Source organism: Sorex fumeus, unplaced genomic scaffold (genome assembly GCF_029834395.1).
Source record: "Sorex fumeus unplaced genomic scaffold, SorFum_2.1 ptg000007l, whole genome shotgun sequence".
Lineage (NCBI taxonomy): Eukaryota > Metazoa > Chordata > Mammalia > Eulipotyphla > Soricidae > Sorex > Sorex fumeus.
Window position 1 is genome coordinate 46,155,065 of NW_026606064.1, and position 21,280 is coordinate 46,176,344.

The 21,280-nt window shown below is 40.4% G+C and overlaps 1 protein-coding gene across 2 annotated transcripts in view; it reads right to left on the reverse strand.

Moving 5' to 3' along the window:
* The window catches only part of SMYD3 (SET and MYND domain containing 3), an 853,166-nt gene that overhangs the window by 119,782 nt on the left and 712,104 nt on the right, over positions 1-21,280 (reverse strand). For both annotated transcript variants that reach the window (XM_056133094.1, XM_056133103.1), the window contains one exon: positions 8,783-8,870. In XM_056133094.1, coding sequence (XP_055989069.1) covers positions 8,783-8,870 — 88 coding nt within the window. The remainder of the gene's footprint in view (positions 1-8,782; positions 8,871-21,280) is intronic.

Genomic DNA, 21,280 nt, shown 5'->3' on the forward strand with positions numbered 1-21,280 from the left:
TACTTCTTGACAACTGGGAATGACCAACAGTGTGCTGCTCTCAGCTTGGCCTCCCCTGCTTTATGGTATATATTCCTAGTAAATTCACCCAGACTCTCCCTTCCTGGACACAGTTGTCAGCTCCTCATGAAGCTTTTACACTTCTTTTGTTAGTTGAGATCATGCACCTCCAAAAACCTATCTTACTAAGATAGTTAACACATATGCTGCCCACTGTGTCTGAGAGTCATAAATGCAGGATTATATATGAAACATTCTGTTGTGGGGCCAGGAAGCGACACAGTGGTTAGGATGCATGTCTAGAATGTGCCTGACCTGGGTTTGGTTCCTGGCATCACAGAATGCCAGGGTGCAGCCCTGGAGGCCCCCTAGCACTGCTGGGTGTGGGCCAAGAATCCCCAACATCACATGCCTGGATTCTTGCAATTGAACCACTAATCAAATTGGCCAGAAGTTAATATATATATATATATATGTGTGTGTGTGTGTGTGTATATGTGTGTGTATCCATATTGACCCTGTTTCCACTCTTTAAATCTGTTTAAATGGTTCTACATCCCTTTTAATAGGTTTTACTCTCCAAACTGGATGTTAAAATTCAGACAGGATCATACTAATTCCATCACCTTCTTGTGCTATGTTTTCTTTCTATTCTTGCAGCCTCAGATCATGGCTGAGTCATAGTACTCCTGGGAAGGTGGGTGAGTCTGTACATCCCAGGGACTAGACTTACCTGGGAGTGGAGCTCTCAGAGGGACAACATGAGCATCACCTGGGGCACTGCTCTCTCAGGAAGGTTGATCCAGAGCTGCGGGCACCGAGCATATAGCTCTGGCTCCTGCATGAAATCCCCGTACGAACCTTGGAAACACACTTTACCCTACAGGGCCGTGACTCTGCATTCGTATGTTCTAAGTAAACATTGTGATGAGAGCATGTTTCTTTTCATTCCTTTGGTCACCAATTCTAGAGTCTTTACCAAACTATTTAAAAAGTAAAAAGAAAATGGGAGGAATCAACCTGCCTAACTTCAAGCTCTACTACAAAGCAGTAATAATCAAAACAGCATGGTACTGGAATAAAGGCAGAGCTGCAGATCAATGGAACAGAGTTGAATATACTGACATCTCCTCCCAAGCATATGATAATCTAATCTTCAATAAGGGGGCAAGAAAAGTGAAATGGAGCAGGGAAAGCCTCTTTAATAAATTGTGCTGGCAAAACTGGACGGCTACATGCAAAAAACTGGGCTCAGATCTCTGCCTAATGCCATGCACAAAAGTAAGATCAAAATGGATTTATGACCTCAACATCAGACCGGAATCCATAAAGTTTATTGAAAACAAAGTTGGCAAGACCCTCCATGATATTGAAGCTAATGGTATCTTCAAAGATGTCATGCCACTGGCCAAGCAAGTGAAAACAGAGATAGACAAATGGGACTATCTTAATAAACTAAGAAGCTTCTGCACCTCAAAAGAAACAGTGACCAAAATACAAAGACAGTCTACAGAATGGGAAAGGATATTCTCCAAATACACTGACCCAGCAATACCACTCCTGGGAATATATCCCAGAGAGGCAAAAAAAGTATAGTCGAAGTGACATCTGCAATTGTTTGTTCATTGCAGCACTCTTTACAATAGCCAGAATCTGGAAAAAACCTGAGTGACTGAGAACAGATGACTAGTTAAAGAAACTTTGGTACATTTACACAATGGAGTACTATGTAGCTGTTAGAAAAGATGAAGTCATGAAATTTACATACAAGTGGTACTACATGGAAAGTATCATGCTAAGCTAAATGAGTCAGAAAGAGAGGGATAGACATTGAAAGATTGCATTCATTTGGGGAACATAAAGCAACAAAATGGGAGACTAACACCCAGGAGTGGCCGAGATTAGTACCAGGAATTTTGCTCCATGACTTGGAGGCCAGCCACGTGTGCTAGGGGAAAAGGAAGCTCAGATAGAGAAGAGAGCACCAAATAAAGGGTGTTGTGAGGATCCTCCCAGGGTGGGAGAGGCATGCTGAAAGTAGACTATAGACTAAACATGATTGCCACTCAATGCCTCTCTTGCAAAACACAGTACCCAAAAGAAGAGAGAGAGAACAAGGGGGAATGTCCTGCCACAGAAGCAGGGTGGGGGGGGGAGACGGGGGGTGGGAGGAATGCTAGGACCCGTGGTGGTGGTGGATGGGCACTGGTGGAGGGATGGGTACCTGATCATTGTATAACTGAAACCCAAGCACAAAAATTTGTAAGTCTATAACTGTACTTCATGGTTTTTCACTAATAAAAAAATTTAAAAATTTTTAAAAAAGTAAAAAAAAGAAACAAGCAGAGAAAATAAAATCCTCGCTGGCTAACAGATTTTAGAAATGACAGAGTTCATCTTTGAAAACAGGAGCATTTGGTGGCTCGCTGCTCCTCCCCCATTCTGACCTTGCCCCCTCTCCCCCATGGCCAAAGGTCAACCCAGCCAGGCTGAGCATAATCAGGAGCAGAGTCAGGGTCTCTCAGCATGGAGGTGAACCCTATTTAAAAAAGAAAGAAAAAGGAACACTGGGGGTATAGATAATTGAATAGGGACAACCTTTGTTTGGTTCTTCCCAATCAGATCTACACCAAAATCTGGATTAATCTACACAGAAACCAACATGAAACCTTGGCTCACAGAGCTCTAACAGCCTGGGACAAAGTGATAATACCTCAAAAGACAGAAAATAGAACAATGGTTTTGCCAAGAAAGAAGCCACCAGGGGTCAAGAAGGTGCAATCCAAAAAACATGTCTGAGGGACAGAACTGCAGAGAAGCTATCTGCACTCCTGTGACCACTGCAACACTGTATACAATAGCCCAGAATCTGGAAACAATCCAAGTGCCGGAGAACAGATGAGTGGTTAATGAAACTATGGGACATCTACACAATAGACCACTAAAAATGTAGCTATGGAAATATTCTGCTTATACATGGATGGACATGGAGATTATCTTGCTGAGTAAAATCAGTTAGAGGGAGAGCAAGAAACAGAATGATAGCACTCATTTGCATGATATTAAACACACACACACACACACACACACACACACACACACACATGATATGTGAATAATACCTAAAAAGAGTAGAAACAAGGACCAGGTACACTTGTCCATGGTAAGAAGCTTGCTACAAAATAGGAGGGAGAGTGCAGTTAGGACAGAAAAGGGACCACCATGACGATGATAGTTGGAAATGATCACTCTGGTCAAAACTGAGTGCTAAAAAAGAGGTAAAGTGATATGCATGATATCCTTTCAGTAAAACTGTCACAAACAACAGTGCCTAAAAGGAAAATTAAAGAAAGAGAAGAAAAGTTTCTGCCATAGAGGCAGGCTGCGAAAAAGTAGGGGCTGGGTTAAGAGTGGGGGAGTGGGCTGGAGGGAAACTGGAGACACCGGTGGTGGGAAATGTGAACTGGTGAAGGGATGGGTGTTGGAACATTGACTGAAACTCAATCATTAACAACTCTGTAACTATATATCTCATGGTGATTTAGCTAAAATAAAAAGAAATAAAAAAATTTAAAAAGAAATTTACATATGGGGACTTTACTAGGGAAGTGCTCAAGATTTCATGCATGTCTTGGGTGTTTCCGAAGTCACCCAACAATCTTCCGTGCGTTTTCTCACTAGGTCTCCCAATTGGCAGAGCCAGAGATGTGAGGATAACTTCAGTGCCTAAGGGAGGCACCAGGGTTTGCACCTACAGCCTTGTGCTTGTCAGGCAAGTACTTGAAGTCCAAACATCTATGCACTCCTCGCAGCACTCTAATCTTACAATCCTGTGTTGATTTATGAAACTGGAACTGGAGGCAAGGGACTGGAGTTAGAGCTTCTGTCAGGCAGCATTTTGATAACCTCTCTGAAAAGTCCTGATAACAGAGGGCACAAGGACCCACCTGGTTCTCCATGGTATTAAGTCCCCTGAGGGCAAGTTTCTGAGGAGTGCTTCTCCCACCCTAGCAAATAGTGGAGCTAGCTGGGAGAGGCAGCTACCAAGGCTGCTTTCTCCTGGGAGACTAACAGGTCTGATCCTTGACTGATACCAAGCACTCAAGCCATCAATTTTCAGGCAACAAACAAACTGTTCTAAAGCATAACAAAGAGGCTTACCCTACCACCTGCTGTGCTTTCTTGTTGGCCCACAGCTGGCCAGACTCTGTTCCATGCCAGCCCTGGGTATGTGTTCTGTCAACATCTGGGGCTGAGGGTCCAGTTGCCTTTCAGACCTGAGCTGGTATGGGTTTCTCAGGGGCTGACCTCCAGACTCAGCACCATAATAGGGGCCAAGCACTGTAGAGACCATGAACACCCATTTACCTGCCTCCTCAAATCCACGTGGACTGAGCACCACCATTAGTCCTAGTCACTTATGACCACATTCCCTTGTCACACTGCCTATGCTTTCATTTGGCACCAGGCTGGTACAAGGCACTTGACATCTCAGTTCTTTTGGATGTCACCCAGATGCCAATTGGAACTGTGCAGAGACTAAGGAGTTTTGTTCTCTGCAGGTTCCTATGCAAAAGTCCAATAGATCTTATTTGCTGGTCAAGGCACTCTGGGTCTTGAAACCCTAAAAGCTCACCTGGAGCACTAGACAAAGGCTAAATTAGGAGGAAACAAAAGACCTAAATAGACCAATTACTAGGAAGAAAATGAAAATTGCGAGTCTCTGAAAAATTAAGGCCAGGACCATGTGATTTCATTAGTGACTTCTACCAAACTTTCAAAGATGCCCTATTACTATCTTACCTACCCTTAAGCTCTTGGTTTGTATTTGTTTTGGATCACAACTGGCAGTACTCAGGGTTCACTCCTGGCTCTGTTCTCAGGGATCACTTCTGGCAGTGATCAAGGGACAATGTGAGGTACATGGATTGAACCTGAGTCAGCTGTGTACAACAAAAAGCCCAATCTGCTGTACTATATTTCTGAACCTATACTTAAACTCTTACAAAAAGTTGAAGAGAACTCTTTCAAATAGATTTTATAAAGCCAACAACACTCTGATACCAAACGCAGAAACACTACAAAATAAAAAAATATAGACCAATATCTCAGCAGAACGAACATAGATGCAAAGATACTCAACAAAATCTAAGCAAACCAAATAAAACATACATTTAAAAAAAATCATTCATCAAGACCAAAAGGAGTTCCTTCCATGGATTCAAGGATGATCCAAAATATGCGTACACCGTGTTATCAGTACGAAAGATAAAATGATACAATCATATGATTATATCAACAGATACCATCATTTGGCAATATTCAACAACCATTTATAATAAAAAGTCTCAGCAGTATGAGGATATAAAAAACATACCCCATCATAACAAAGGCCATATATCACAAATCCCCGGAGAAGATCATACTCAATAGTGAAAAAAGGCAAGTTTTTCCTGTACACAAGAAAGACAAGAACATTCATTCTTACCAGCATTATTCAACATAGTGTTGAAATTCTTAATCAAATAAATTAAACCAATAGAGGAAATTAAAAGGGATCCAAAGACAAAATGAAACTATCACTGTTTATAAATGACATGAAAAATAAAAACCCTAAAGATTCTTATAAAATTATTAAAAACAATAAATATAATAAAGGACAGATTACTAAATAATTATACAGAAATATATTGCAGCAATAAACTAGAAGAGAAAAAATTAAAAAAACATTAATTTCATCACAATTAATAATACTGTTAATGATAAAGTTTCAAGCATACAGTATTCTAACCCCACACTCTCCACCAATGTTTTAAGGAAGCAAGAGTTTTTAAATTTAAAGTTTTTAAATTTACAGTGTCCAGGAATAAATTATAAAAAAAAAGACTTGTACATTAAAGATTAAAAGCCACTGTTAAAACTAATAAAAAAAAGGGTATAAGGAAATGCAAAGATATTTCATCCTCAGTAGTTGGAAAACTTAATATTGTTTCAATGGCCACTATAACCCAAGGCTGTATACAAATTTAATTCAGTCCCTTTAAAAGTATTAATACCACTCTTCAAAAAAACAGAAAAAATATATTCTAAAATTTATATGGAGCCAGAAAAGACCTCAAAGAGCCAAAACAATCTTGAGATAAGAGAAGTGTGGAGATACCAGACTCCCCTACTTCAGATTATAACTACAGGTTATAAAAATCAAGACCATGTGGCATTGGAATAAAAACATACATACAGTAAATGGGCCAGCCTGATAGCGCAGAAATATATCCTCATTTATTTAGACAGTTAATGTACACCAAAGGGGCTATGAGCATAAAATGGAGAAATGAAAGTCTCTTCAATAAATTATGTGAGGGGAAACTGGACAGATACTTATCTGAATGCAAAAGAATAAAACTGGATCACTATCTCACACTTAGGAAGAAAAGTTAACTCAAAACGAACTAAGGACTTGAATGTCAGACCCATACACATAAAATACATTGAAGAAAAGGTAGGAAAAATACTCTCAGACACTGACTTCACTGATGCCCTTGGGGATTCACCTCCAATGACAAAAGAATCTAAAGCAAAAATGAGCAAGTGGAATTATATACAACAAAATCATCTGAATAGTGAAAGAAAATGTGAGTTAAATTTTTAAAAAATCCTACTGAATGAAAGAAAATATTTGAACACCCTAAATCTGACAAAGGGCTAATTTTGAAATATATAGAAGCTCACAAATTGAAAATAAGAAAATAACCCATCCCAAAATGGGGAGGATGGTTGCCAAAAACCCCCAGAACTCAGTTGCCACCATGCTCATGGCCACTTTCCACAGGCTCGGATGAAACTCATCCGTGAGTAAATCTGCAGAAAAACCCAGGTATTCGGGACCTATGACTGAAATCGCCAGGCTCACATGGAGTGGGAATGAGTGACCTTCCCCCATCTCCCTAGTTTTGGTGGTAGCTTGGCAGTCACACACACAAAATGCCCCTGGTGCCATATAATCTCAGTAATGGCCATGATACAGAGACTCACAACTAGAGCTCCCAGAAGAGAGTAGCACACCACATTTGCTGCAGTTTAAAGAAGAAGGCAATACAACAATCTTTGGTACTTTTCCCTATACAAAATTGATTATTTCTGTTCTGCTTTGGGGGCACAGTTTGGGATTTGGGGTGGAAACATTTGAAATATGGTGGTGGGAGGTACAATGGTGAAGAGATTGGTGTTCAAATATTAAATGTAATGAATTACTATGAACAACTTTATAAAAATAAAACAATTTCAAAAATGTATACATGTATATATGTATACATATCACTCAAATGAGAGATAGAATCCGGAGTTCTGATCTTCGTCAATGCTCAAAAATCAGGGACGCTGTCTCATTTGCCAAGACATCAAAAATCAGATGGGCTGGACACGTAATGAGGTTTACAGACAACCGCTGGACTAGAGCCATTACTGATTGGATTCCACGAGACATCAAAAGATCACGTGGACGCCCACCTATAAGATGGTCAGACTTCTTCGTCAAGACCCTAAATGATCGGTTTGAGGCTCTACATGTTCCTAAAACGAACAGATACCATTGGGCTACGCTAGCACGCAACCGGGATGAATGGAGACGTTACTGGCACCCGCTTGAATAAATCGATGAATAACAGGGATTAAGTGATTAAGTGATTAAGTGATACATGTAAGTACATAATGCAAACTTTTGCAATAATAGGCATGTCTTGATGTATTGCCTTATCCCTACCAAGATTAAAACAAGTATGCTTACAGTAAAAACAATAATGGGGAAAACTAAACAGAAGAGACAATTCACCAAAGAACACATACAAATGTCCAGAAGACACCAAAAAACCCCACTAAAACACAAAAGAACAACCCTCTAGTTATCACTGATTATCAGAAAAATGAAAATAAAAACAATCATAATGAGATATAATCTCACACCTTTAAGAGTGGCGAATATCATAAAGGTCAGAAACAACAAGTGATGGAGGGATATGGAGAAAAAAGAACTTCCATGTACTGGGAATGTACTTGGGAATGTAAATTAGTTCAGCCTCAGAATGTAAATTGGTTCATTTTCATGGTGTGGAGATTTCTCAGAATATTAAAAATAGATATATTACATGATACAGAAATCTATTCCCAGGTAGCTACCTGAAGAATACAAAAACATTAATTCAAAACGACATATGCACATAGATTTTTGTTCACTGTAGTGTCATTTACAATAACCAAGATATGGAAATAACCATGTGCCAAATGACAGATGAGTGAATTTAAAAAAAGGATGTAATTTATATACACAATGGAAAACTACTTAGCTATAAGAAAATATGAGGGCTTGAGGATGTGGCTCAGAAGTACAGTGCTTGTCTTTTATTCATGGTCCCTGGTTTCTATCCATGGCACCACACACACATACACAAAAGATGGGAAAAGACCAATAGGGGCAATTTTCAGCAATGCTTGGAAAACTGGGGCATACTCCTTGCAAAATTTATGCACAATGGTACAGTAGAAGCAGCCTAGGCTCTACCTGATTGTGCTCTGAGTGTTATTCTGACCCTAGATTGATAACTGGCACCACCCATGGTCTCCTTGGCCTCAAAGAAGAGATCCCTGAGCACAAAGCCAGGAATAAGCACTGAGCACTGCCAGATGTGGCCCAACAACAAAAACAGAAAAATCTTAACATGGCTTCATTAATCCCAGACTCCAGTGAAGAAGGAAGCAATCTCAGCAGCATAACCAGGTCAAAGGATACGCCAATGTGTCTTTAGTTCTTCAATTTTTTTCAGGGATTCTTGAACTTCTTTCCATACTTTCTCATCACCAGTTAGCATGTCAGCATCCTGCACAAGCCAAATCAAAAGAACATAAAGTAAAACAAATTATTCAATTAAAAAAAAGGGCAAATGATCTGAACAAACATTTCTTCAAAACAACAACAACAACAACAACAACTGGTCAGTAAGTATATTAAAAAGATATTTTTTGATGATCAAAGTACATTACACTTTATTTTTTTATGTAAGCATTGAAATTAAAGGAGAGATACATAGAGCTGGTATAAAAAGGCAGTCAGTAACAGTAAGTCATTTAAAGCTATAGTGCTAAATGCTAAATGGCTTTTCAAAATAACTTCCAGGTGTGTGACCCATGGACATCACTTGGCATTTGTTGACTTTTATAGGAGACTTAGAGTCCAATTTTAATTTGGAACTCTCTTCTCTTTTATTTTTTATTATTTTTAATGAATCACCATGAGATAGAGTTACAGACTTACAAATTTTTGTGCTTACATTTCAGTCATACAGTGACCGAGTACCCATTCCTCCACCAATGCCCATTCTCCACCATCAATGTTCCCAGTATCCCTCCCACCACCCCCACCAGTCATCAAGGAAATATAAATGAAAACTACAACCAGAAATTATTTAATATTCACTATGGAATATGGAACATTCCATATTATCCCATTACTACAATATGATTATAATAACAAAGGAGCAATGAGTGTTAGTGACGATGTAGAGAAACTGGAAAGTCATACATTGTCACTGGTGGGAATATAAAATGGCTTAGTCTCATTGGAAAATACTGGAAGCTTCTCGAAAGGTTAAACATAGAGCTACCACATTATCTAATAATTTTATCCCTTAGATATAAACCATACCTTATGTATCCCTTAGATATATTCCTTAGATATAAAATGAGAAATATATTCATATAAGAACTCATGTGTTGGGGCTGGGGAGATAGTACAGCAGGGAGGGTATATACTTTGCACATGGCTGGTCTGGGTTTGATCCTACAAGGTTCCCTGAGAATACCAGGAGTGATCCCTGAGTGCAAAAAAGGAATCTCTGAGAACTGCCAAGTGTGACCCCAAAACAACAACACAAAAAAACTAATTAGAAATATTTGTTTTAAAGAATGTATTCATGTTTATAGCAGCATTATTCATAGCACAAAAGAAGTGAAATCATCATTGGTGGTAGAGAATGGGCACTGGTGGAGGGATGGGTAACCGATCACTGTATGACTGAAACACAAACACGAACATTTGGAAGTATGTAACAGTACCTCACAGTCATTCACTAATAAAAAATAAATTTAAAAAAGAAGTGAAATCAATCTACTGTAGACTGTCTACAATATACTGTAGAGAGTAGATGTTTCTACAGTCTTCTTCCCAGATCAATTCACTCTCTCACTAATGTCTTTTGACCTTCCCTACTCCATACTGTGGTTTCTCCTGTAACCGTCACTATAGTGGGGGGTCTAGCCCTTCTCGCCCCTACAGGAAAAGAACATTCAGTTGTATTTGAGTGTATGTGTAGATATGTACATATGTATATATGTGATTATACACATGAATGCATGTATACTGTATATTTATATACACACATATTCAGCAGTATGTATGTATGTATATATGTACACATATATATGTATGTATGTACACAAACATGTACCCCATTATGCTATATATCTTTGGTTAAGCCTTTCTTTTCTTTCTTTTCTCAGTTTCCTCACGTATAAAATGCAAAGTTAGTCTAGACAACCATGAATATTCTTTCCACTTTGCCATTTTAGAAACTGAAGTGGCACAGAGACAGATTCAGTCCTTATGTATGTGCGCATGCGTGCGCGCACACACACAACACACACACACGCACACACCACCACCACCACCACCACCACCACCACCATGTCCTGCTGCAAACTTCCCAAAGATTGAGTTCATTTCTCTAAATTCTTGGCAACTTTTCGTTCAATTCCACATTTTCCTTTTAGGGGCCTAGCCTGAATCTGACCATACTATTCCTCTGCGTATTCTTCAGTAAGAACCCCTACCTTTGAATTCTAAGAGGACTTGGATCTCAGTTTCCTGCTCTTGCCTCAGGTTACTACTGCCATTCATTTCTTTGGCTTTCTCGCCTTTAAGACTCAGACCCGTGGCTGGAGCAATAGCACAGTGGGTAAGGCGTTTGCCTTGCACACGGCCGACCCAGGTTTGATTCCCAGCATCCCATATGGTTCCCTGACCACCGCCAGGAGAAATTCCTGAGTGCATGAGCTAGGAGTAACCCCTATGCATCACTGGGTGTGACTCAAAAAGAAAAAAAAGACTCAGACCCAAATATACCCAAGTATCAGGAAACTTCTAATTCTGACTCTTGAGTTAACATAGCTCTGTTGCGCTCCCATCACTGCTCAATGTAAATCTCTCTTAGCACCAACTTTTAAATTCTCTTTTTCGGGTGTTTGAGGACCAGCAGTGCTGGGGGCCACTGGGACTACATCTGATGGTGCTTGGGGGTAAGAAAGATTCTGTGGTGAAATGAATTCAAATCTTCCCCAGACAAGGCATGTGCTTTTCCTTTTTTGAGTCATATCTCCAGCCCCCATTTTATAATTTTCCCCTTCCCTTCCCTTTGTTGTCACTGTGATGACCTTAGGCCATATACACACTTGGTTGTGCACGTGTACACTTATGGTGAGCCAGAAATTGTACACTCTGTTTGTTGCCAAAGGTCCCACATAGCACAGCTGCTGGAACCCTGCTCAGCACATGCTGGATTCACCAGAGATTAAATTTACAGCCTCATGAATCCAAAGCAGGCACTTTTGACACTGAGCCATTACCAGTCCACCTGAACAAATCTCTCTTTTGAGGTTTCTTATACACTGCCTAGCTCACCATCTTGCCTCAGAACTCTTTGATGGACCATGACCAAATATTATCTCTACTCCCAATGTCAGCATAATAAGTTATTCAGTAAATATGGGTGACAAAGTGAATTAATGAGAAGACTGATCTTTAATCCAGGGGTAACAATACTCCAAGTTACCTTAATTTCACAATAAGGAGAATTTCAACCAAGTACATATGAGGCTGTTACCTCACACCATACTTGTGTTTTGATTTGTTTCTACTGTTACTACATCAGAATTATATTGAAAAGGTATATGAACATTGCAGCTACTGTGTTCCTTCAAAGGTCAAGACAACAGTCTAGAACCTAAATATGACCTCATCCCCTTGCCCCAGCATAAGAAATAGCACAGTAGCTCAGGACCAGTGCTCTCTGGAAACAGAATCAAGCTAATTTTAATGTGGTTCCACTGACTCTCCTTATTCTTTCCCAGAATCAAGTCGTTGACTTGGCACAGAACTCCGACTCTACCAACTAGGGGATGTATCAATGAGGGTATCTCATTTCCTCATATAAAGTTACTAAATAAATACCCTAACATCATTCACTTAACTCTAGAACAGAGGTGCCAGATGATATGGGAGAATCTTACCATTAAAAGCAGTACAATTATCTACAATTGGCCCAAGAGCTTCTTCGAGTTTCAGAGTAAGAAGCATATGTTTCAGGTGCCATGATTATTATGGATCGGAAAACAAAAAAATATATATCAATAGGCCAGGACTGGAATTTCACCAGCTCGTCGAACCATACCCTTGGGGAAGTGACCACCGGCTCTATTAGACTCAAACATTAGATGCAGCCAGATCCTCTGAGCATCTGGAACATTCAAGTGAAACAGATGTGTTCATTTGACTCAAATATGTTTGATGTTGAAATTCCTGCACTGGGCTAATTTCAGATGGCTCACATTAAAAGAAAAACGAGTTAGGCAATTTGCTTACCAGGACTTCCTGTTATCCAGTCCTCATGCAAACTTTAGATTGGGTTGGGGAGACATGAGTATAGGATGGGAAATAAAAATTGCTGAACATTCAGAAACTTTTTCAGTAATTCAATGATTTTCATGTCTTAAAAGAAGGAAAGGGATGTGTCTCTGAGTTTTTAAGTTCTTTAGTTTTGAGGCAAGAATAAAGTTCAAAGAGGATGTCTGCACTCAGGAATAATATTGAGAAGTTTGAGTTTCCTCAAAAACATGAGTGAAATAAAGTTTAATTTACAGTGCTTCTCACAGAGGTCCTTTGGTTCATGGATAATATACTGGGGCTAACAGATTAATATACAACATCATTCAAGACCTTTATGATTCACAGGAAACATCTTTGCTGGAACCAATTTCCATGTTCTTTGGCAAAAAACAACTGAAAGCAGTTTAGATTTAACTTGAGGTTGAAAAGTGGTCTTAAATAAAGTGGAAAAATAGTGGTTAAAATGGAACACTCCTTGTTATCATATCAACCTCACACCAGTCAATGGGCTTTCAAGGATGGGGAAGAAGGAAAAGAAAATGTTCTCAATTTGAAGATGTTCAAATGGCAGACAGCTGTAATTAGCAATTAAGGCACAGTGTATACAATAATTAGAATATAAGTGAAAAGAACAATGGAATTAGAATTATAAAATATGAACCTGAATCCCTCCTTCATACTTGTGTGGACTTGGCAAGGTATTTAACCTCAATGAAGCTAAGTTTCTTCAGTGGTATTTATTCTTGAAGCAGATGAACATTCTCTTTCCTTTTGCATTATCTATAAGCCCATGTCACAAAAGGCACAGAGACCAGAGTTTTTTTTTTTTAATTTTTATTACTGAAACACCATGAGGTTCAGTTGTAGACTTACAAACTTTTGTGCTTGGGTTTCAATTATACAATGATCGAACACCCATCCCTCCACCAGTGCCCATTTTCCACCAACACAGATCCCAGTATCCCTCCTACCCCCCATGTCCCCCATCCTACCCTGCCTCTGTGGCAGGGCATTCCCTTTTGTTCTCTCTCTCTTTTTTTTGGGTGCTGTGGTTTGCAAAAGAGGCATTGAGCAGCAATCAGATTTGGTCTATAGTCTACTTTCAGCATGCTTCTTCCATTCTGGGATGATCCTCCTAACAACCTTTATTTGGTGCTCCCTTCTCTATCTGAGCTGCCTTTTCCCCTAGCATGTGTGGCTGACCTCCAAGCCATGGAGTAAATCTCCGGATACTTATCTAGGCCATTCTTGGGTGTTAGTTCAGAGTTTTAAATGCTCCTGCTATATCCCAGAAAGGACAAAGAGTTAAAAAAGGACTGACTAGAGCCTATTCTTATTAGGAAGGAAAAAAATAGGTTATGTTTTTCCTAATGGAGGAGGGAGCAAAAAGGTACCTGTGCCAGGCCCTCATGTCTCTGCAGATCCCTTCCCCTCTCTTTAGAAGGCTCCTCTTTCTTATCTTGCAGATAAATCCTTTCATCTACCAACAATGATCTGAAATGCCTTTGACTTCCATAGGTCCATCCATGATGCTTAGAGCAGCAGTATAACTGATGGAAATGGAAAGGATGTCATCTAGGTCATCAACTCACAGATTAAATAAAATTTTCCTGCAAATATGGCTTTTTGTTTGACTTTTGGGCCACCACCAGCTGTTTCCAGGGTTTACTCCTGGCTGTGTACTCAGGGATCATTCCCAGAGGTGCTCAAAGGACCATATGCATTGCTGAAGATCAAAGCAACATCAGTCATATACAAGGCAAGTTCCTTGACTGAGGAACTATCTCTCTGGCCTCAAAGATGACTTTTAAATCTACATGATGACGATGATGGTGATGATGATGATGATGGTAATGATGATGATGATGATGATGATGATGATGACGATGATTTTGGTTTGGGGACCACACCTAATTGGGCTCTAGGATCACTGCTGAGAGTGCTGGAGGATCTGGGAACAGTGATTAGAATTGAGCCAGAGTCAGTGGCATGCAAAGCATGTGCCTAACCCCCCTGTATTCACTGTCTGGCTATATACTTTATGAAATGGAGGGATCACTAAGCCTCCAAGTAGGACACATGAAGACACTGAACTTTGTGACCTGTCACATGTCCAGCATCACCTTCATTTCCCCCTCTCTCCATCTTGAGTTGGGAGATGCCAGAACTGATGTGCTTTTCTCATGTTGAAAAATTCTGCCTAGCCAACAGAATTTAGGTCCTACTGAGGAACATTTTGGCAATGAGGAGAACGAAAGCCCAGAACAAATGCAGTGCTGATGTTAATAAGGAGGACTCATGAAGACACTGGGACTTCTTGTAGCACTGTTCTGTGTGATGACATGCTCTGATCGCACCTGGGAGCATTCACCAATGTCCACTGAATTTCCAATATAAGAAAGAGTACTCAACTACAACTGCATATTTTGCTAAGGCTATACACAATGGAAGCAAATGCAGGTTCAATGTTAATTTTCCAGTTTTACAGAATTGCCAGAAGGAAAAGCAATATTCTCTGTTCATGGCATTTAGGACACAAACATCAGCCTCGATGTGTGCAGATAGACTCACTAGAACCACCCTATGTTTTTCCCATCTACAACCACAAATCTTTTCCCCTCTCTGGGCTATGTATTCTTGTCCCACTGACTATAACTACTTTTCAGGGAAATTAGCTTGTTTGCTTAGAGAAAATCAGGTAACTCAAGAGGGAATAAAAATACTTGTCATTCATACGCACTCAGAATCGTAGGAGAGCTGACCCCCATCAGAGCTGTTTACTGAAGCTAACAGTAATGTCACATTTTGTGGAAAAATGACATGAGTGGTTGGCATAGAAAAGCCCCTAAACAATACATGAAGATATTTAAGAAAGAGACTCTTCAGTACCAGAGAGATAGTACATCAGGTAAAGTGGTTGGATTGCACCCAAGGATGACCCAGGTTCAATCCCCAGCAGCACATATGCCCTGAGCTTCTCAAAGAGAGATCTTAAAGCTCAGAGTCAGGAGTAAGCCCTGAGCACAGTTGGGTGTGGCCAAAAAAACAAAACAGGCATACAGAGAGATAGAGATGGACAGAGAGAGAAAGAGAGAGAGAGAAAGAGAGAGAGAGAGAGAGAGAGAGAGAGAGAGAGAGAGAGAGAGATTGACCCTTCTTGCACCTTCATCCCATACAAAGAAGACAGTTTCCTAAGAACACACAATAGGGATCATATGAAGTAGAAGGCTACTGGAACCCATAACAAAAGTACCTTCAGAGAAGTCTTCAAGTCTTGTCTAATTTTCAAATAGATTATCAAATGAATAGCATGTATGGCTGTGTATTCATCACTCCTAGCAGAGTTCTGGCAATCTCCTTGTATAAACGCCACAAAGTGGGGAAGCTTGAGGTTGGAAAAAGATTGCTACAAGAAAATTGTTCTAATGGTAACAGTTGTTAAAATCAAGTATACCTCCAAATGACTACCTAGTCTCTTCCAAACTCTCACCCTTCTCATATATATTCTTTAGAAACAGCTAATTTTAAACAGCAACAGGATGGATTCAAATCAGGTATAAGGAATAGCGTTCTGAGAGAATAATTATGATAACATAGACAGGGTTTCTCAAGAACTCTGAAAAGAAGAAGAAAACCAGCATGATTTGTATTTTGTGCTCCTGGCATATGGGCGGTGTCAGGGAGGAGTACACATGTGGAAATCTGGAGGCTCAATCCCCCAATCATAACTCTGCTGGCCAGCTGTGAGACCCAAAGGCTAACAGTGCCTCCTGGCTTCACTTCCCCAGGTAAGAACTTGACTCAGGTTACCATGGAAATGGAAACTAATCATTCCACTCCATTAGCCACCTATGTATACAGTATCTGTTGTGCATGAAGAAAGACCTGAAATTGTGATCGAAGAAAACTTGGAATCTGTGCTTGTGCAACAAATTGCAAACCAAACCTCTTCTATTTTTATCCCGTCTACTTTAAGCTGAGTTTTCTCACATTGCAAATACCACCATTGTAGAAGAGCACAGAGACAAATGCAGAAGCGAGATAAACACTGCACCCAAATCAGTACTGTAGTCTGCAAAACAGGAATGGCAACAGTTGTTAAAAAATTAAACAGTTGTTTAATAATGATGATTGAATTAACACTAATATCCCCTCACTCCCTAACAACAATAGTGGGCAAAATTCTGAAATCAGAGGGGAATGGGGCATATTTAACTTCTTGGCTAAACCAAGCATGTATGATTATTTAATCTGTGGTCCCAAACCAAGGAAATAGCTCTGGAGGGGTCCACATTTACAATTTAAAAAAAAGTATTGGTGTCAGAACACCGTATGCCTGAAACTTAATCACAAATATCTTTGTAACTTTCTAATGCATGGTGATTCAATGATAAAAAAAAAAAAAAAAGAAGAAGAAGAAGAAAAAAAAAGAAAGAAAATGAGTTGTGGGATGGAAGCCTAAACAGGCTTATTTTTAGGAAGTAAATCTTAACATCAACCAAAGGAAATCATTCAATGTGATTTCAGAACCTGTTCCTTAATACCGACTGATGCAGCTTCTACGAACATTCCTCTATGATACCTTTTCAGAGCTGAACTGCACAAATTTACCATACTCACTAGCACCTTGTAAGACAGCACTAAAATCCTCAGATTCTGGGCCAAACAGGCAAAAAATTTCAAAAGGAGTATGTCCCTGTCTGAGGGGGAGGGATTATCTTTTATATCTCAGACATTTTTTTAAAAAAAGAAAGAGCTCAGAATTGCATTTTTGTCTCTCAGTGGAAAATTGCCAGCCTGTCTCCAATTATTCAAAAACAATGCTATAGTCAGTGAACACTCCAGAAGGAGCTTAGTTCCTGGAAACTGGGGGATGGGGCAGTCTAGAAGGCCAGCATTCAAGGGCACAGGTTCTGGCAGCAGCTCTAGGAGGGGAGAAAAGGAGGGGTACCAAACATCTGGAGCAGTGCTTTTGGGGACCCTACCTCATTCCCCCGAGGCACACGACACAAAAATCCCCAAGACTCATGCTCTTTCAGACCGCTCTGCATCCTGTCTAGGGCATACTGCAGACACCCCACCCACCCCCAGCGCCCCACCTCCAGAAAGCACGTCTGCACTTCATATTCCAGTAAACTCCAACCTGGCTCTCTGCCAGGGGCCCTCTCTCTAATGCCAAAGATAAAAGCACAGGCCATGTTTGGCACCCTGCCCCCACCTCCATTCTCGTGGAACCATCTCATAAACCAGGCACACATTATTGTTTGCAGAACTGGCCAGACCAAGGTCTGCTGGAGTTTCCTAAACATTACCAGATGATGATCAGAGGTGTCCCCACATCACAGGAAGAAAGAGATAATGTCTGGGGGTGGGGTGGGGGGTGGTGACAGAGGATTTCTCTGGGGACATGCTGGAAACTAGGAGGAGAACTGGAAAGAGCCTTCCATTATCCTTGACCCTTAGGAGCTACCCCCTGAGCCAACTGCGTTCTGGGCTTCTCCATGAGGCCTCCATACTGGCAACATGCAACCTCAACTATGCCCTGATGGTACAGGCATAGATAAGATCTGTGCTCTGCTGCCTGATAAAGTTCTTATCACCCTACGGATGTCCCAAAAGGCCTCGTGGGTGTACAAGATGGTATTATTCTTTCCCACACCCCTGGGGAATGCATTGATGCCAATCACATGAAGTCATTCCCTCTTGACAAGTTTTTGTTTTCTTTTTGAGTCTACACATCACATGGCTTAAAAATACATAGCCCCAAAAGTTTTCTTTTAACATTTCTGCCTTACTCTCTTTTTAACTTTAGAGATTAGTGGGAAGAAATATTCTAATATTATAAATGCCCATCACCAACTAGAAAAATGAAATTTTTTTTCTGGAATAAAGCAAATCTGACAATATCTCTTGCTCTGCGCAACAACTGGAATAAAAGGAATATCCTTTTGGAGTGATGGAGGATGCTTCGGTCATACCCAGCGATGCTCAGGAGCTATTCTTGGTTCTGGAGTGCTCAGGAGTGACCCTTGGTGGTGCAGGGGGATCATATGAAGTGCTGAGGACAGAATCTGGGTCAGCCACAAGCAAGACAATAACTTACATCTTACTCTAGCTCTCTGGGCCCAGGAAATAATATTTCAATTAGAGGGTTGAAAATATAAGAAAACCTCAATTTTTCATCACTCACATGAGCTCGACAGTTGGTTATATGTCTCCTTTTATGCAGCAGAGGCTTTTATTCATTCTAGGAGGCTGCAGAATAATGAATTTTTCCCCCTACTTTCTCAATAATGCATAAACCTATGGCTTCCCCAGACAAGCCCACCCACACACATGCAAGTGATGTACTTTAGGGGATACATCAGAGGCTTTTTTTCAAATTCAGATATATTGTTCTCCAAGCTTCTCTGCTGTCAGGATCTAATGCTGTAGTAATTTACTAAGAATTACCTGGTGGGCTTTAAAAAACACAAAGACCTAAGTCCCATCTCGGCAAATAGAATCTCTCCAGGGCAGAAAGCGCATTTGTGTTTTTATTAGCTCCCTAGGTGATTCTAATGAGCAGTCAAGAACAAGGCCCACCAGTCTGGTCTTTGCTGCCTCAGTCATCATTTTTAGTCCCTGCGATCATATTGTCACTTTTGTGCCAATGCCATTAAGGTTTGTTTGCAAGAGCTTAATGGTTTATGCTTTATTTTTTCTTGTCTACTTAATCCACAATCACATTTCTGATATTCTCTGCTTCTACACAAATTAGTTTATTTGTAGAGATAAAAAGTGACCAAGGCCAAGGCACTATGAGTAATGTGGTATTCTTCAGACAGCCTTTAATTCAAATTTGCTAACATCTCCCAAAGGAACACAAGGGCCAGGCAATGGAACTGCAAAGACAAATATGAGAACTGGTGTGAGTTTTAAGAGGCTGATGTGTGATTGGAATAGTTAGAGGAGGGGGAGAAAGAGACAAAAGGAATAGAAGAGAGAAGGAGGGATGGATGGAGGGAGGGAGGGAAAGAGAGAGAGAGAGAGAGAAAGAGAGAGAGAGAGTGAGAGAGATTATTGAGGCTATAAAGCAAGAGGCAGGGTCAGGATATTTAGAGAAAGTGTCCTAGAGAAGATAATGCCTAAATTCAATCTTGAAGGCTATGAAAGTCTTTGCTAAGAGTAGAAAAGAAGGAGAAAACAGGGGCAGAGTGATAGTAGGCAAGCAAGTAGGGTGCTCACCTTGCATGCTGCTGACCCAAGTTTGGTCCCCGGTATCCCATATGGTCCCTCAAGCTTTCCGGGATAAATTCCTGAGCTCAGACACAGAAATAAGTTCTGAGCATCACCAGGTATGCCCACACCCCCATTAAAAAAAGAAAGAGAAAACAATATGAAAAAATAGAGTAACAGGACAGTACACAGGAATGGAAGGAGATCAAGTTATTGGGTATTCAGAGTTCTTGGGGACAGTAGGAGTGGAGATGGGGAAAGGCAGTGGCAATAGTGACCCTCATGTTCTATTGCCTGGTAGTAGCTTGCTGCTCAGAGACGGTTCCCTCATAGTTGGAGATGGGGGTGGGGACATCATCTGACCTATAGGAAACTACTTCATGACCTGTCCAGATACAGAAATTTTAAGACTGGATTAAATTGTTAATGGAGAGAAAGGGAAGAAAGTAAAGTTTAAAGGGTAAAGAGTAGGGCAGTACCAGATAATAGATAATATGATGAATCTGATCCTACACATACAACACAGAGAATTTTAAGCATATTCGCCACATTGTTCAAACATGGAGGAACTAAAAGGCTAGTGAGGTGATGAAATGGCATAACCCCACCTAAGACAGGACCACACATGCAATGGGGGTGGGGGCAGAGAGAGAGAGAGAGAGAGAGAGAGAACCATTTAGAGAATTTAAGGTGATGACTTGGCAGTGAATGGATGGTGGAGGACACCAGAATAATTGCGAAGCCCCTGGCTATGTGACTGATTGCATGACAGATTTAGTCAGGTATGATCAGAAATGCAAAGAGGTATTTGGGAAAAACAAGATCACAAGATCATCTGGAATATGAGACACTGGCAGAGAATCACTCCATTGTGAATTGGAAATATGAAAACAATTGCCCCAAACACAAAGAAAGGTGAGAAGATAGATCTGGAAACCACTGTCATACTGTGGGAACCTGAAGATATGGATGCAAGTCCAGTTCAGGAAAATCCCAACATTTAAGGAGCAATGAGAAAGAAATGGAGGACAGTATGGAATGTCAGAGAAAACTATTTCTAGAAGGATGAAAGGGAAAGACCAGTAGTGTGAGATGTATCATAGTAGTCAACTGGAAGAAGGCACCAGATTTGGAATCAGGGGTTCACTAAGGGAGAGGGAGAGAGAGAGGAGGTAGAGACAGAAATAAAGAATGGGAGAGAGGAGGAATAAAGGAGGGAGCTAGGGGGAGATAGAGAATCAAGGGTTCCAATGATGAAACCCTCTGGGTGAAAGTTACGAGGAGAAAATAATGAATAATGAAACAGGATTAAGAGTAGAGATGACTCCTTCAAGATGTCTTACAAAAATTGAA